At 39.8% G+C, this 16,512-nt stretch overlaps 1 protein-coding gene across 2 annotated transcripts in view; it reads right to left on the reverse strand.

Moving 5' to 3' along the window:
- The window catches only part of klhl4 (kelch-like family member 4), a 34,567-nt gene extending 23,666 nt beyond the window's left edge, over window positions 1-10,901 (reverse strand). Inside the window, exon 1 of one of the 2 annotated variants that reach the window (XM_077578853.1) lies at window positions 10,137-10,901. In XM_077578853.1, coding sequence (XP_077434979.1) covers window positions 10,137-10,579 — 443 coding nt within the window. In that variant the 5' untranslated portion in view covers window positions 10,580-10,901. Of the gene's footprint in view, window positions 1-8,533; window positions 8,549-10,136 lie in introns of those variants that run through there. The other variant, XM_077578854.1, reaches the window with a different exon arrangement.
- Between the last annotated feature and the right edge of the window lie 5,611 nt (window positions 10,902-16,512).

Below are 16,512 nucleotides of genomic sequence, written 5' to 3' on the forward strand. Positions count from 1 at the left end.
ACCATATTGCACATATTCATCTGATCACTTTCTTTCTTTTGCTCGATTTAGTTAAACTGACTCAACGAACCCCTCGGATTTGATCAAACCCAGGTTAAAAAACACTGAGTTAAAGAGTACTGCTTTGTTTTAGAGTAAGTTGTCCACCAGAAAGCTGATATAAGAAAATAATTCATGATATATATTTTTATTTTTTATTTTTATTTTTTTCGATTAACACACACACAACACATTACATGTTATACTGTTACAAACAGCCCTCAGTAAATGGATTGCAGTTCTAATGCAAAAAAAGTTATCCTGCTATCGGTTTGAATGGCTTTTAACCATCTTTCCATTTTCATCACAACCTCTTCTTAGCTTTTATGCCTCTGATTTGGGGTCTGCTTTCTTAGCAGATGACGCAAAGCGATATCTAATCTATAGAGAGCAGATTTAAATAATCACATCTCATGTCATTCCTGTGCTGCAACAGTCAAACTGTTCCCCAGATTGGATGATTCAGACCAGATTAGACCTGCTGGGTAAAGAAATATGAGTCAGTCAGGTTAGGGGAGATCTCTGTGAAGCATCAGCTGCTTCCCAGGCAGCAAAGTCAAGCCATGATTATTTGACACTGAGGGCTTCTAGACAGAGATTGGGTTGAGCTTACCAAAGCCTCGTGCAGTTTTATACTGTATATATTTCATGAGCTCCTTCCACCGCGGTGCACTGGCAGTCATGCATGCTGGAGTTGTGTGAGTAAGAAAAAAAGAAATATTACATACCCTGGCTGTTTATTAATGAGATCCAAGATGGCACCCTATAATGTAATAATTTCCTGAAAATGTAATAATGCCTGACATTGTAATAAAATTAGCATTTCACTCGATCAAAAATATAGTAAAACCCAACAATGTAATAATTTCACCAATAAGGTAATAAAAATAATTTTCAGTAAATTATTACATTATAGGGTGCCACCTATCCGGTACTATAACACTACAACTCTAATGTAGCAGTAAACTTAACACAAATTTGACTGTTTAACAATAAAACGTAAGCATAACATTATTAAATAAAATAAATAAAAAAGAAGCGGGCGAAGCTCTCAATTAACTTTCTGCAGAGTAGATTTAACACTAAATAAATCAACTCTGTCAAATACCTCCAACACCGACCTTCATGTAAATCGCAAAGTCTTAAAAATAGACTTTGGGGGTTGAAATCAACTATGAAATATCTAACACTTCATTTATTTTGCTGTGAATGGATAAAACAGTCTCAGATGATCAAAACAAGAGACTGAAAATGATCCTACAGTATATATTACATTGTCAAGTTGTACATTAAGATTTAAGGTGTGTGTGGGGCGGGGGGGGGGGGGGTGTAATGTGGAAGACCTACCTGAAAATGTAATTCCCTAATAATGTAATAAGGTATTACATTATCTGTAAAAAAAAAAAGGTTTTACAAGATCAGTCAGGATTTTTTGCACTTACATTATTGGTGAAATTATTACATTATTTGGGTTTTACATTTTTGATTGAGTTAAGAGCAAATTTTATGAAATTTTCAGGCGTTACTACATTTCCAAGAAATTATTACATTATAGGGTGCTGCAGGGAGGCTGTAATGACGAGTGCTGAAACATTATATTTTCTGTTCTTGAACTTTTTCTCCCCCGTGGTTGAATGTTTTGAACACTTCTAACTTGTTGGTGTTGGTAGTGAACATATTCTAAAATCGAACTTGATTGGACCATCTATGCTTCCTGACTTGTTGGTGTTGGTGAGAAATGGAAGAACTAAGCAGTCATTTTCCAATCGATGCTTAATTGCATACTTTTGATGGTATTTTAAACCATTAAAAATTCTTTGTTGCTCACAGATCAATGACCTACCTTTTGATACAGACAAATATGTGTTAGTTGTGAGTGTTGGGGGAGTCTTTATAGTGAAATTGTGAAGATTTGCGAAGCAAGCTAGTCGCATACAGTCACGGTTCCTCTAATGGACGATCGACTCCTATCGAAAAAGAGAGCCATTACTGTTGGGAGTATGATTCATAGCTGATGTCAAGTCATTAGTCAACGTCATATTTTGCTTCCTGTTCCTAATGTGCTCTGCCATCATGAGAAATGTATGTGATGATGACGTTAATCAAGGCTCTTACAAAACATTTAAAAAAAAGTTTTATATATATATATTAGGGCTGTCAAAGTTAAAGTGTTAACTATTTATTTATTCATAAAAAAATATTTAATTAATCATGTATTACTGCAGATTAATCACACTATTAATTTTGACCACAGATGATGCTTTAGCTGACAGCTGATGGTTACGTTAAAGGTAGCACTGGGGTTGAGTTTGCGCAATAAACATGACTGCGTGCATTAAAGTAACGCATTTAATAAATGTTTGCGTCTGACATTCAGAATATTTGTGTATGTTAAACTATTGGGGTCATTTTTTTCCCCATGATAAATATTGCAAGTAATTAACTGATTAGAAAAGCAGGAGGATCAAAAAATGTTGACGACGTCCTCATAACATTAAATGTCGAAATAATTAACACATAACAGGTGCTCTTTAAAAATGGCTTAAAATCTTTGAAAATGTTGATAAAAAAACTTTTTAATTAAGCAAAAATCTAAATTCTTAGATATGATTAATCTGATATATATATATTTATTTATTTATTTATTTATTTATTTATTTATTTATTTATTTAATTATTTCCTGTATATGTATATGTTAAATTAAATGATATCCATAGATCTTCAGTTTATTTATTTTTCAGTTTATTACAGTTATCTATGGCTCAGTGATTCCTTTCAATGCAAATAACTGGAAATGAGTGCCTCGGGATGCTGCGGAACTGAGTCACGGCCTTTCCTAATAACATCCATGTAAAATTCATGAAAAGCTGTGTAAGGGATTATTTTCTTTGAATTAGCTCAATTTGCTAGGGTGGAAAAAGAACAGATGCTGATTTGCACGGAAAAGAGGGAATGTGTCCAGCATGTAATTATGAGTTTATATATAATTGCTGTCTCTTCTCGGCAGGATCGGATCCTTCTATCCAAGATGACCTTATGATGAAATCTATTACAAAATGATCCTGAATGAATCTTATTCACCAAAATGTCATTGTGAAATGACAAGTCCACTTTATTTGGTCATATGACGCCTCTGCAGCATGTGTCACACATGGTGACGCTGATGGCGTTGTAAGGCTTCCAACAAATATCTGACTTACTGCTGCTGACACGGGAGAGTTGGCGGTATTTCTTTTCCAAGGCGGTGGAGGGGGAATTGAGATATCATTCAAACTTACAACCGCTGAGTCCAACCTCTGTTAGTGTTTATGTGCGAGAGGTCAGGGTTTCCATTCCATTCAGGTTAACGTGGGCTATATATTCTGTGCCAACTATGGAGCCTGTTGGGATGAGGACAGGACAAATAGATATGTGGCTGCATTAGATACAAAGGTGGGAGAAAGCGAGATTGGCTGTGACTTACTCCGCTAAGCTTGATTTAGTAACTGTACACATACACAGCAGGCTGAGGGGGGTACTTAAAATTGTCAAAGTCACTATGTACCTAATAGAGCACAACTTATTGTAGGCTGGGTGCACAGCATGAATGAGTTAACATGTTTGTAAGTGGGTATCAGCAAAATGTTCCCTCACAGTTCTGGTTCCTTTGGGTGATAGAAACTCTTAAAGATGCATCAGCTTGAAGGGATGTGTGTATTTCTCGAGTGGTTAATTCCCCACTATGTTAAGTAGCTAGATAAGCTTTTTAAATGAAACTAATGTTTTGTATGAATTTGATGGACGGATAGATACAGTAGATAGATAGATAGATAGATAGATAGATAGATAGATAGATAGATAGATAGATAGATAGATAGATAGATAGATAGATAGATAGATAGATAGATAGATAGATATTGTAGGTAATTAAAAAAGTCATTCAGGGGCTGCCAATGTAACAACTAGGGGTGTTAGAAAAAATCGATTTGGCAATATATTGTGATATTACAGCGCGCAATCGATTTTTAAACGTAATTTTTTTATGGGAATATTCAACAAAACATCTTTCTTAAAGTTAGGACACAGTAAGCATGGAAGAATGTTATATTAATGGAACATTAAGCCTTAATATTTTTATTTCAGTGGTGTTCAAACATGAAACAGACTGCAACCTGTTTGTTAAATGCAGTGGCTCAGTTATAAGCCTGAATTTTCAGATAAATAAATAAATTTTCATACAAATCTTACAGTGTACATGTACAAGTTTACTGCTTAGTATTTTCTAAATTTGAGTAAAAAAAAAAAATCGCAATAATCAATTTATAGATTCGCATTGTGATTAATCAGTATCAAATCGAATCGTGACCTATGAATCGTGATACGAATCGAATCACCAGATACTAGGCAATTCACACCCCTAGTAACAACAAACTATGACATATTTTTGAATTTTAAAGTTTTATAGGCTTTGTTTGCAATCAAACACAATGATGACAATTAAATTATGGCTGGACATTGTGGTGGGAAAAATCCCAACGCCACTGAGATACTCTCAAAGAAGAGAGAGACAGTGAAAGCTATTGTATTTTTCCACATATGGCATAAGTCATCATTTGTAGATTTAACCTGAGAGATTGTGACAAATCATGTGTCTTGTGATTTATGATGTGAGACGTAATAGGGGCATCAGGCTGGTGGAGTAAATGAATGTGCGCGTCTCAGTAACATCTGCTTCTCTGCCAATGTGTCACAGAGTCAGTGGCCTACTTCGTCTCACGACTCTCCACACGGACGCCCCATCCAGATGTCAGTTCCAGCTACAATATTCCTGTGGAACTGTTCCTTGAGAAAGGTTTGTCAGTGTTCACATCTGACTGATTTAGTGGGGGATGTGTAAAGGTATATTCGACTAATTTTGCTATTTTCAGCAGTAAAAAGTTAATATTTTGACAATTGTGAATTTCTTAACATTGTGTCGTCTTCGGTTAGGAAAAAAAGCACGAACATCTTCAGATAAAAATGCATAAAGCGCCGCTGTTCAACGTTCAACAAGAAACGGTGAGTAATTATGCAAGAACAGAATTAGTTGCAGCATCCCTTCGTCCATGTTAGTTTAGTTTGTTTCCTACGGTGTAGACCAGTGGTGTCCAAACTCGGTCCTCGGGGGCCGGTAGTCCCGCAGGTTTTGGATATTTCTCTCCTCCAACACAGCTGAAGCTCATCAGCAAGCTCTGCATAAGCATGATAACGACCTTGTTGATTGGAACAGGTGCGTTGGAGCAGGGAAACCTCAAAAACCTGCAGGACTACCGGCCCTCGAGGACCGAGTTTGGACACCACTGGTGTAGACTGTCGGCGCTTCCTGGTTTCGTCACAGCTGTATATCCCGCCCCCAAACACAATGTCGCTCTGTGATTGGTCCGAACGACCAGTAATTTGGATCGGTGAAAATCAACGGGCTCGGTACAAGATGTAAGACAAGAAGAGAAGACGGAGACACAAAGAAGGAGAAGACAAGAGGTAAAAGGAAAAGAAGATGAAAAAAGACAAGAAAAAGGAGAAAGCAAGGAGAAGGAAAAGGAGAAAAAGAAGAAAACAAGAAGAAGAAATTGAAGGAGCTATGCTAACTGTTTGTCATTGCAATCACCACAACTAGCTTCTCCTCTATTAGGCTGCGTTCAGACTGGCAGCCCAAATCCAATTTTTGGCCCATCCAGATTGAGAGAGGATGTTTTTTTTTGTAGTCTGAACAGTAACAAAGCACATAAAATCAGATTTTTGCGGGACGGATTGAAACCACATGCGGGAAGTAGTTTCATATCCGATTTGGACAGGATGTGTCTCAGCTCGAAACACTCAGAACGGATTTGACTATCCGTGACGTCACTCTACACGTGCAAAAACCAAATGTGCCCGCACTGTCAATATCCAATCGGTTCGCTGCCCGGGTGGTTTCTCGCATGCTCGGCAGTCAAACGCCTTGACGGTTCCACTGCGCCGTCGACTCCTCTCATGTTCAACCGGTGAATACGGTGACAGTTTACGTAACCCCATCAATTCTTCACATGGGCAACAGGAAATAGCAAATTGCATGGACGCCCTTCTCACGCCGGGGGAAACAAACAAACCTAACATGGACGAATGGATGCTGCAATTAAAACTGTTCTTGCAGATTTACTCACCGTTTCCTTGTTGAATGTTGAACAGCGAGAGCCGCTTCGTGCATTTTTAGCTGGTAAAGATGTTCGTGCTTACACCCAAAACACTTTGACGAGAACTACATTTTCATCCGTGGCCGTGATCGTTCAAAAGAAACGTGTACAAGATGAAGCATCGTCCAATCAGCTCAAAGTATTGTACAGAATGTCCCGCCTTTCCCGAGCAAATCACCGTAAAGTCCCAGATTGATATTGTGGAGAACTACCTTGAGTGAATCACAATATCAATCTAGCTATTACCTGGTTAATATACCTGTGGTCGTTTAAAAATAAATAAATATGAAAAGAAAAGAAAAGAAAGAAAAAAGACACTTTAACACGCTTGCAAGGAGTGGGCAGTACGGAGCGGTAAACAGAGTCAAATGACGTCAAACACTACACGCGCTGGGCGCCGCCTCCGTTCGACGTCGTTGCTAGGGCAACCTGTCAGATGGGTCAATAATGTGGCTCAGTCTGAACGGGGCCAGATTGGATTTGGATTCTTCCTAAAAAAAAGTCTGGACAGTCAACCCTAAAAATCGGATTTGAGGAGGAATCCGATTGGTCAGATATGCCTGCAGTCTGAACGCAGCCTAAGTGTGAGCTTCAGGTTGGTTACTTCATTTTTCTTTTTTGTGCATGTGTTCACTTATTCATTCATCATCATTGTAGGTAGCAGTGCGAGTGAGTAGTTACTGATACCTAGTATCAATACCACTAATGTTTTTCTATACATACCCCCCCCCCACACCACACACACACACACACACACATCAATGTCAAATAATTTTAAAGAAAAACCTCAAATTGCCTGAAATTAATGGCAATTTTATATTCTTCAAAGCTCAAATTTCTAGTTCCTGATCGTGAAACGGCCACAAGAAGGCGGCTGATATGTATCCCGAGTGCCAATTTCTTGAAATAAGGCCGGGTTATCGGCCCAATACCGATACCTAGATTTACACTTAAAATGTAACTCAACACTAAATCTTTTTCTTTTTTTTGCTGATAAACGGTATAAACATTATTTTTGACATTTTAGTGCATATTTGTTAAAAGCTTAAATTTGGGGCAAAAAAAACGTGTTTTTGGAGCCATCTTAAGGTTAAACAATGAGATAAACACAATTTGGCTGTTTGTCCTCTCATTACACGAGAAGTCGCAGACTACGTCACTTGGGGGTCATGACGTAGTCGCCCCCGCCACCCACCGGCTCAGTCTCATACACGCCTCCTTAAATGCCTTCATAGCGAGTTGCTGCTGTCAATCACAGCCAGACCACACCCAACCCTGTCCCCATTCGCAGCCCAACAGTCCTCCAGGCGACATCCCCTTCGAGCGGCCATTTCAAATCTTAGCGAGGGGTGGAGCAAGCGTAAGAGACAGTTTCTGTAAGAGCCTCATTCATTTTAGTTTGTTAATTTGTTCTTTTTGTTTGTTTATACTAGTATGCAAAAAAAAAAAAATACTGATATAGCCTGGTATGTTGTTCATCAAATTTGTTCATCGGTTTGTTTGTATAGAATTACAGCTAAAACAGTTATTTTTGTGGAATATAATAAATTTGCTATACGTCTAGATAAAGGTGTGGCTCCTCCATTTTTATTTATTCAGTCAATCATTCAGTTCCAAAATCTCCCAAAAAAAAAAATGAATGTACAAATTCAGAAAGTGTGCATATGAAGTTGTTCATTTCATTTTCATCTACATGAGGATATTGTTGGCCCTGGAAAAGATCTGCACATTACTGAGGGTCATTCTAGTTTACATTGAACTCATAATAGTGAAAAATCAGTGTTGACGTTTATCAATTTAATGTGTCCAAAGGAAGGCTTTCTCGTTAAACTGACTTTATATATCCGATTACTTTGCACGGTTATGAAGTCCATAAATGCATGTTACTAAAACCAAGAGCAGGAAGGCCAAGGGCATGTTTTACGACCCCACCGAGTGCAGCCTTTTTAATATTTCAGCGTCGTTGTCAAATATGATGGTGCTGCTGTATTTTACATGACCAACATGAACTCACGATACCCCTGAGAGCCAGTGAGTTACACAAACCCCCCACTGCGAGCACATCTCTTATGCATGCACTCTACACTTCGGGAACCCCCCACCAAATATGGATATCTGCCAATTATAAAGAGCAGAATGTTGAAGTGATTCCAAAACCGCATGCTAATTTGGAAAAATTCCCAGTTTGTCCTGTTATCCCTGACTTTCAGTGAACCCTGCTCGGCACATTGTAGTATGAAATCAGTTGATTCACTTTGAGTCAATTCTAAAGTAAAGCAACATTAACTGTTCAATTCCTCACCAGGTACATGAAGCGAGCTGAGTGCCAGTCACCCAAGAACGTCACAGACAAGATTAAAGGGTGGTTTCATCCTTGACATGACGGCGCCTTCCTTTGAGGTTTCAGCCAGAAAGCACACAAGCACAATCACAGATCAGCTCATTTAGCAGGCTAACCATACATAACTGTAACATCTGGATATTTGGAACCAGTGTTTACAAAACACTTTTCCTTCTGATAGATCAAACCGTGTGCTGCATCCACTTGCTGTGATGACATTTGCCTTGTAAAGCGACTTTAATGGTCATCGGGATAATTCATGTGATAACGGTGCTTTCTGTTTAAAAGGGCCTCCGGCTGTTAAGTGATGTCACAGCTTTTTCTCGCCTAACACATTAACCCCATGAAAGTCTGACACTGTCAGTGTAAAAGCGTGACAAATTAGACAGATCGCGAATGGGCTCGAGATAGACTGAAGGCGAGGCTTTATGTCTACTGAATAATTAAAATAATGTGTCAATGATTTACACTGTCCAACGAGCTGTGGACCATAAAAGTGAGTCCCGAGGTCAGCAATGGCTTGCCTTATTCATTAGACTTACTTGCGTCAAACACTTCAAAGAAAAGCTAACATGCACAGCATACACTCTTCAGTTCATCAAAATAAGTGCTATGTTTAAAAAAATATATTTTAGGATAATTGATGCTTTGTTTTGAGCAAATCGGTATTTACATGAACAATATTTTAACATGCTTAAGGTGGTTAGTAAAAAGATGTCAAGATGAAGAGGCTGATGCTCACAAAGTAAACTGGCCTCATTCCAGCAACAGCCAGTCTCAATTTCCATATTTTTCTACCCACAGCAAGTCTTGAACCTGTGACTCCAAGCAAGCTTCTCGGGTAATGAGAGGACAAACTTCGTCTTTACGATTGCAGTTATAGTTTGCAGATGTATAGAGCTGGTGTTGCATTGACTCCAAAATATTGGAATTCAGAAATGTCAAATCCAGGTCCAGAAAGTAAACACCATACGTGTTTACCTGCCGGTTGAGTAGAAGCACAGCTAAAGCCAAATAGTGGTAGGGTGTTTACTTTCTGGACTTGGATTTGATACTTCTGTTCAAATTAGCTTTCAATGTGAGACAGTTCAGTTCCACCACTCTAAATCTCAGTAATGCTAGATTTTTTTCAAATTTGCTTTTATACTCACACACATATGTATCAGTGTAAACCTAATGTTGTTGAGTGAGCGTATACAAGTGACTGAAATTGCACCACAGTCTATGACAGTGATTCCCAACCACTGTGAGAGATCATCAGGTGGGCCGCAAGAAATGATGCATTTAAAAGTAACTACATTGACATTTTGGTCTTTTGGCGACTCTGAGATGCTTAAGTCAACAGCGCTCCCTTAGTAGAAATGTTTACATCTGGATTTAAGACTTATTTCTACACTCTCATTTGGTTAAACCACAACTAGTCATTTACCCTGTGTTTATATCTGAATTTTGGCCTGTTTTAGTACCGCTTCTCCTCTGTTTTTGTTTGGTAGTGAGATTTAGATCAAGTCAAATATGTGCCTTGGCTCAATAAAGGTTGGGTCTAAGAGGTCAACAGTCGTACCTCTCTCTGGCCTCCACCTCTGCAGGGTCCTCCGTGCTGCTCTTCACATCTTCCTTGCCCGTGTTGGGGTCCTCCTTCTTGGTGGTGCCGGGTGAGGAAGCGCTCTTGGACGTGTCCTCGTTGACCCCAAGGCCCGGCACGGTGTGTTGCTGCTGCTGCCACGACTGCTGACCTGCTCTGACACAGACCGCCGTGGGTCCCGGCGTCGGCGCCAGGATACTGTGGGCCGGGCTGCTCGACTTCCGCAGTCCTCCTCCACCCCTTTCCCGGCTCTTGAGCCGGCCCTGGACGGGGGTCCCCCTGTGGTCGGTGCCATCTTGCTGAATGTAACCTCCCACCCCACCGCCACCACCGCTTCCTGCCGAACCTTGGGACGAGTGGCTGAACCAGCGCCAGCGGAGCCGGAGGATCTGCTTCACATCAAATTCCTTCTTCCCCGACATTCTCCCCTGGCTTTGGAGACGAGGGCAATAGTACGGTGAGTGCCCAAAAACATGGAGAGCTGACAAGACAGGAGCCTCGCTTTCAGTCCTCACTGACTACAGGGTGCCTTTTCTACTCCGTTATTGTCTCACTACACTCATGACCACCCCCCACTTCCCTCCTCTCGTACACCTCTATTGTTCTTTTAGTGATGGAGAGCGGTCCTCTGCAGCGTTTATTCGAAGCAGCCTCCCTCCAACTCTCCTCCTCTCCTTGCCTCCTGTGCTGCTGCTGCGGCTGATGTTTGCTGCTGCTGCACCGCTGGAGCTAAGTTAATGCACATGCATGATCCACACTCCCTCCCCTTTGCCACCCGTGTTCGTCTCTCTCTCTCTCTCCCTCTTTCTCTCTCCCCCCCTCCCCTCTCTCTCGCTCTCTTTCTGCTTCTCTCTCCTACACACACAGATACACACACTTGTAGACAGTACGTTTGCGAAAATGTGAAAACGTCCCCACTCCTACCCAGTCACCTCTGTCTCTTCTCTGCATTCTTAGTATCTGTTTGTGTGTGTGATAACAGGACTGTCTGCTCTCACTGAAAGGGAGGTGGGGTATCATGGAGCCAGAATGATGAAGTCACAGCTTAACAAAGTAAAGCATTACCTGCTTAAGACTACTTACTACATGCTACTATAGCAGCAGCCTTTGTGAACATGAAGTATGTTAATTTAGCCTCACTTTTCAACTTTTCGCGGGTAATACAATCCCTGAAGTACAAGTCACCATTTTTTTGTTGTCTAGTCTAGATGACTGCTAATATCGTGTTGGTCACTAATTTTCACGAAAACGAAACAGTCGCGATTTTCGTTTGTAGATTTTAAGCCTACCTTTGGGCTGTTACTTCTGTCTAGTTACTTTTGTTAAAGTGGCATTTTGACACAGTGACAGCTCACATCTTAGTGGCACTGATCAACTAGCATGTAGGCATACGGTTCTATAGCGCTATAGAAATAAAAGGGTTCTATAGCGCTAATACTTAATATTAATTTTCACATCTAAGCAGCAGTGGCTTCCATAGGTAAACTCGAGGTATTTTTGGTGCATTTACACCATGATGTACAGTAGCTAGCATGTTGTAGCAGGCAGTTAGCAAGCCTAACGCTGAGAAAGCAGACGATAAACATACCTGCATTCGATTGGTTCTTGATTTTTAGCTGCTGATGCATTTCCACCGATGAAATGTAGAGAGCACATATAAGTCTCTTCGGTGACATTTTTTACGTAAATCCCTGCCGTTTTAACTGTATATGCTTGAACCCAGCGTAGACATTCCTCTGGAAACTCCCTTCATTCAATCCCGGTCACAACATCACCAGTCCCACAGCGCCAGACACCAAAACAGCAGAGGTTTGTTGTAATCATAATACATCTGCTAAGTATATTTATGGGGAACTAGTGAGTCAGTTCACAATTTTTGTCTCGTACGAATACACTCCCTCAGTCACCTGCCTTTGTTTCTTGTCTGAAAAGGAACCCGCCACCCCCATGCGCTGTTCTAAAAATAGTAGTTTGGGTGTAATTGTATACTGCCCTATAGGAACCTCACACACACTTTGCATTAAACACTGAAATGTTCTTGACAATATATCTTATGTAGCCCTAACACTAGTCTAAACATGGTGTTCTGATTAATATTGTGTATGTGGAATGTAAATTAAGCAGCAAAATCAGACTGTTTTTATCCATCTCAGCGGGCAGCCATTTTGCCACTTGCTGTCAATTGAAAATTACATCAAAGTTTCTACGGGCTTTGGTAAGCATTAATCGCAATTCACCTGTTTCCTGAGTTTGGTCATGTGACATTCACATGCTGAGACATGATTGTTACCGAAACCCTGAGCAACTAACCTTTCCAGCAAGCTGAATTCTTGCGGTATTTGTTCACAAACACTATGAGAATCCAACTTGTACTGCTCCCGCTGATCCATTCGCAACCGACCTTTTTTAGGTCGGACCAATCAGGCGTTGTTTAGGGCGGAACATGTAGTTGTAACGAAACCAGGAAGCGCCGAGGCTGGGGTAAACATGCAAACTTACCATGGATGAATGGACGCTGCAAACATTTCTGTTCTTGCATAATTTCTCACAGTTTCCTTTATGAAGAACAGCAAGAGGCACTTCGTGCATTTTTAGCTGGTAAAGACGTTCATGCTTTTTGTTCTCCTACGTAATTCACATTCCAGAGATACATGAATCAGAATGCTGTTTTAAGATGAGCGGGGCTGCATGAAGTCATTTCAATAAGTTTGAAGTTACTTCAGCGATCATAGAAGGGTTTTTCTGTAAGCATACCAACAGTTTTGTTCATGGATACATATCCAATCACCACATCAAACCAAAATGAATCATGCATCTGTACACATCTGCTGTGGCTCTCTCACATCAAACACAATCCCATGGGAAGTGTCAGTGGGGTTGCTGTAGAGAAGGTGAGTTGGTGGGTTTTGCAAATAAAGGTAACCATGCAGATAAATATTCCCCTTCACTGTCTTGGAAGCCCCCTCGTGAGAATAGCAACATAACAAAAAAAAAAGATGAACCCTCAAGGTCAGTGAGCTGCCTGTCAAAGCTTCAGAGCACTCTTTTACATTTCAAGAACAAACCATGCTTGTGTAGCCACCTATCAAAATCCAGCCGGACTCCAAAGGGGGGCATATAAAGGTAAATTGGAGGACCATGAAATCCATGAAAACGAGTTTGTGTGGGCATTCTGTTGGCACGATTGGATTCAAATGGACTGCATACTGTGTGTCCATTTTGCCCTTTCCTTTTCAACTGCAAAGTCAAGCAAGCCCTAGTTGACTTGACAAATGTTTTTATACATTGTTTAAAAGTTTGCTCTAAACTATGCGTAAACCTGACCGCAGAAGCAAGGTAGCAAGGACTCTGACTGACAGCACATTACAATTGTATAATGATCGATTTCTTGCACTCAAACTGTTTGGATTTGGCACCACAAAAGCTCTCGTCCGCCTCCGCTGCCTCCCACCTTGTGTTGGGAAGAGTGTGTGGGCATTGTCATTGGGAAGGTTATTTGTAACCAACTCCTATGTCCACTAGCATAGGATTAAGGTAATTTAATGGAGTAATTACACAAATATTGATAATGTCTATAAAACATTCTGTTCACAGTCTACAGATTTCCTAATTACAAATTATAAAAAAAAAAATAACTTTTGCAACATTCCCTTTACAAGAGCATGTTTATGCTGAGAAATGTGTAACCAACATACCAAAAATAGATAAAAACATACTGTATATAGCACGCTGAAAACTACAAAAATATGCAAAATATATCAACAACAAAAATTGCTTTGTTAAATAAGCGTTCACAATACAGTCTTCATTGTTGCTAGCCAAGTGTTTTTTGCCGCTGGTAAAAACACAATTTTTATATACTGTCAAAGGTCAAAGCAATACATTATTAATGAGCGAAACGTCTACTCGTAAAAAAATATTTTATGGAATATAGTGTTGTATTATTTTGAAGCCCAAAGGGGCCCGCATATAAAATAAGTCCCAACTGAGTCCTGATAATTGAAAGGGTTGAAATGCATGCCATGAGTGTGTGTATCCAAGTACGGTTAAATCCCTGCAGGGTTTATTTTCATTCCTTTTGTCAGAAACAAGTTTTGGCTGTTTTTTTTTTCACTGTACAAGTGGAGCTCACCTTACCTCATCTTCACTGTTAACAACAAAATGCAGCTATCATAGAATAAGGCCATATAATAAGAGATCAATTTTAAAATTATTCTTACAGTTGTGAATTTATGTGATGCAATGCGGTGCTGTGCTCATTAAGTGCAATTAACGGCACGAAAACACGATCAGGATTATAGGAAACTTCCACAATTTTTTTTTTATTTTTTTTTATCACAGCCATTAAAGTGTAATTAACTTGGTTTTATTGCCCAAATGAATTGCTTTGCCATCCTGACTACCTTTTATTGCATTTGCACTCAAATCTGGCACATTGAGTCAGCAGCTTTGGTGATTTCAGTCAGCTCAGGTATCCATTTTATCGGTTGTTTTGAAGTAAGTAACTAGAATAGCACTCAGAAGAGTGCAGGCATCGGCTAAGGTTGAGCTGATAAGAGAGCGTATTTGACAACAGTGTAGCAAGCAGTAGTTTCTGCAACCAGAGGAAAAGACTATGATAAGAACATTTCTCTAAGCAGGCTCACAAAATATTACATGGGGGGCATGGCTCAGTGGTAGAGTGGTCGTTTCTCAACCTGAAGGTTATGGGTTTCATCCTCAATCCTTGTGACCATTTCAAAGTGTCCTTGAGCAAGATACTGAACCCCCAGTTGCTCCTGATGATGCATCATCAGTAGGCAAATGAGGAAACGGTGTTAAAGCGCTTTAAATACCTAAGGTCGAAAAGCGCTAGAAGTGAAAGCCTGTTTCCGTGAGACGGACAAGACAACCAATAAACAGTGGTCTCATTGCCAGAGACAATACATGTACAAAACTGTATATGCAACCAAACACTCCCATATATTTTATACATGAACTTGTCCCATAAATACATTTACATACTCTTATTACAGCACTAGTCAGTACTTAGAACAAATAAACCATTTTGTCCCGTTATATTATGACAACACAAGTCTATTTGAATGAGATATGACCTCATATATGGAAGCGAGTCGTTACACCGGGTCACCTCCTCAATGCACGCAGGAGTCAAGGACACCATCTGGCTGCACTCCACAAGACACATGTGATGTCAGATGTTGCACTGGTGTGCTAAGACCCATTGCCATCCAATATCTTCCTCCCCCGGGATAGCATCATACTCATACACCTTGTCGGATACTTGGTAACGTGATCGGGGATCTGGTTATTTGAATTACAATTTGGTCATGCTTTGCAGTCCAATTTTCTGGCTAAAATGTGACATTTCCAGACATCCCTTATCCTGGGCAGCAACTAAATAATTGTGAATGGACATGGAATGCCTAAAAGCACTGTTTTGGGCAGTGCATCATAATTGCTATTGATTTAAGAACTTTAATGATGCTGATCGTGAAATCCTTGGAAAATGGTGAGATATTAGCTCTTATGAGCCATTTTTGTTGTCATTATAAACAAATCTACCTTTAGTTGCACCGTCTTTTAACATGCAACAACAAACTGAAGAAGCAAGGGTGGTCTAAGATTTTTTTTTCTATGACTGTAGATGATATTGGTCGTATTGTTGATATGCCAGTCAGTCCAGAAATTAGAATTAACTTTTTCTATCAGTCAACAGATACATTTACATAACCACACAACCAGCAGTAATGATCAAAATGCCCCCATATGCTCTATTAACCCTCAAATAAATATTGATTAATAATATACTATCTTACCTGAAAATGAATTCAAAGTGTGGAACAAACTTTTAGATGCAATACCCTCGCAACTGTGCGGGACTCTTTGTCTTCTCTTTTAGCACACAAATGATTGCCTCTCCAAAAAGGAAAGGGGGCGCTTTCCCCTCTCAAAGGAAGCAGTTCTTTCCTTCCTCTGCACTGAATCAACAACAATTGCCTTCAAGTCACTACAATCATGCAAGGATTGCCCTGTATTTGAGGTGAAATGTTTCTTTCATTGAATGTTTTCATGTTCCAGAACATTACAGTATCAATATCAAACCAGGGTCGCCTGCAAAAACAAAACAAAACGATAGCCTCAACTTCGGTTTAATAATCATTTGAACCTGTTTCATAACATAAACCACGGAACAAGAAACCCTTTGGACATCTAAACTAAAATAAATATGAATATGTTTTTTTGTTGTTGCATTTTGCACTTAAAGGACATTGATTAATGCCCCAACAGTGGGCATTATTATACACTATCTGCGTTGGATCTAATTGATATACTGCCTAATGTTGTGGACTGT

This window comes from Vanacampus margaritifer, chromosome 10 (genome assembly GCF_051991255.1).
Source record: "Vanacampus margaritifer isolate UIUO_Vmar chromosome 10, RoL_Vmar_1.0, whole genome shotgun sequence".
Lineage (NCBI taxonomy): Eukaryota > Metazoa > Chordata > Actinopteri > Syngnathiformes > Syngnathidae > Vanacampus > Vanacampus margaritifer.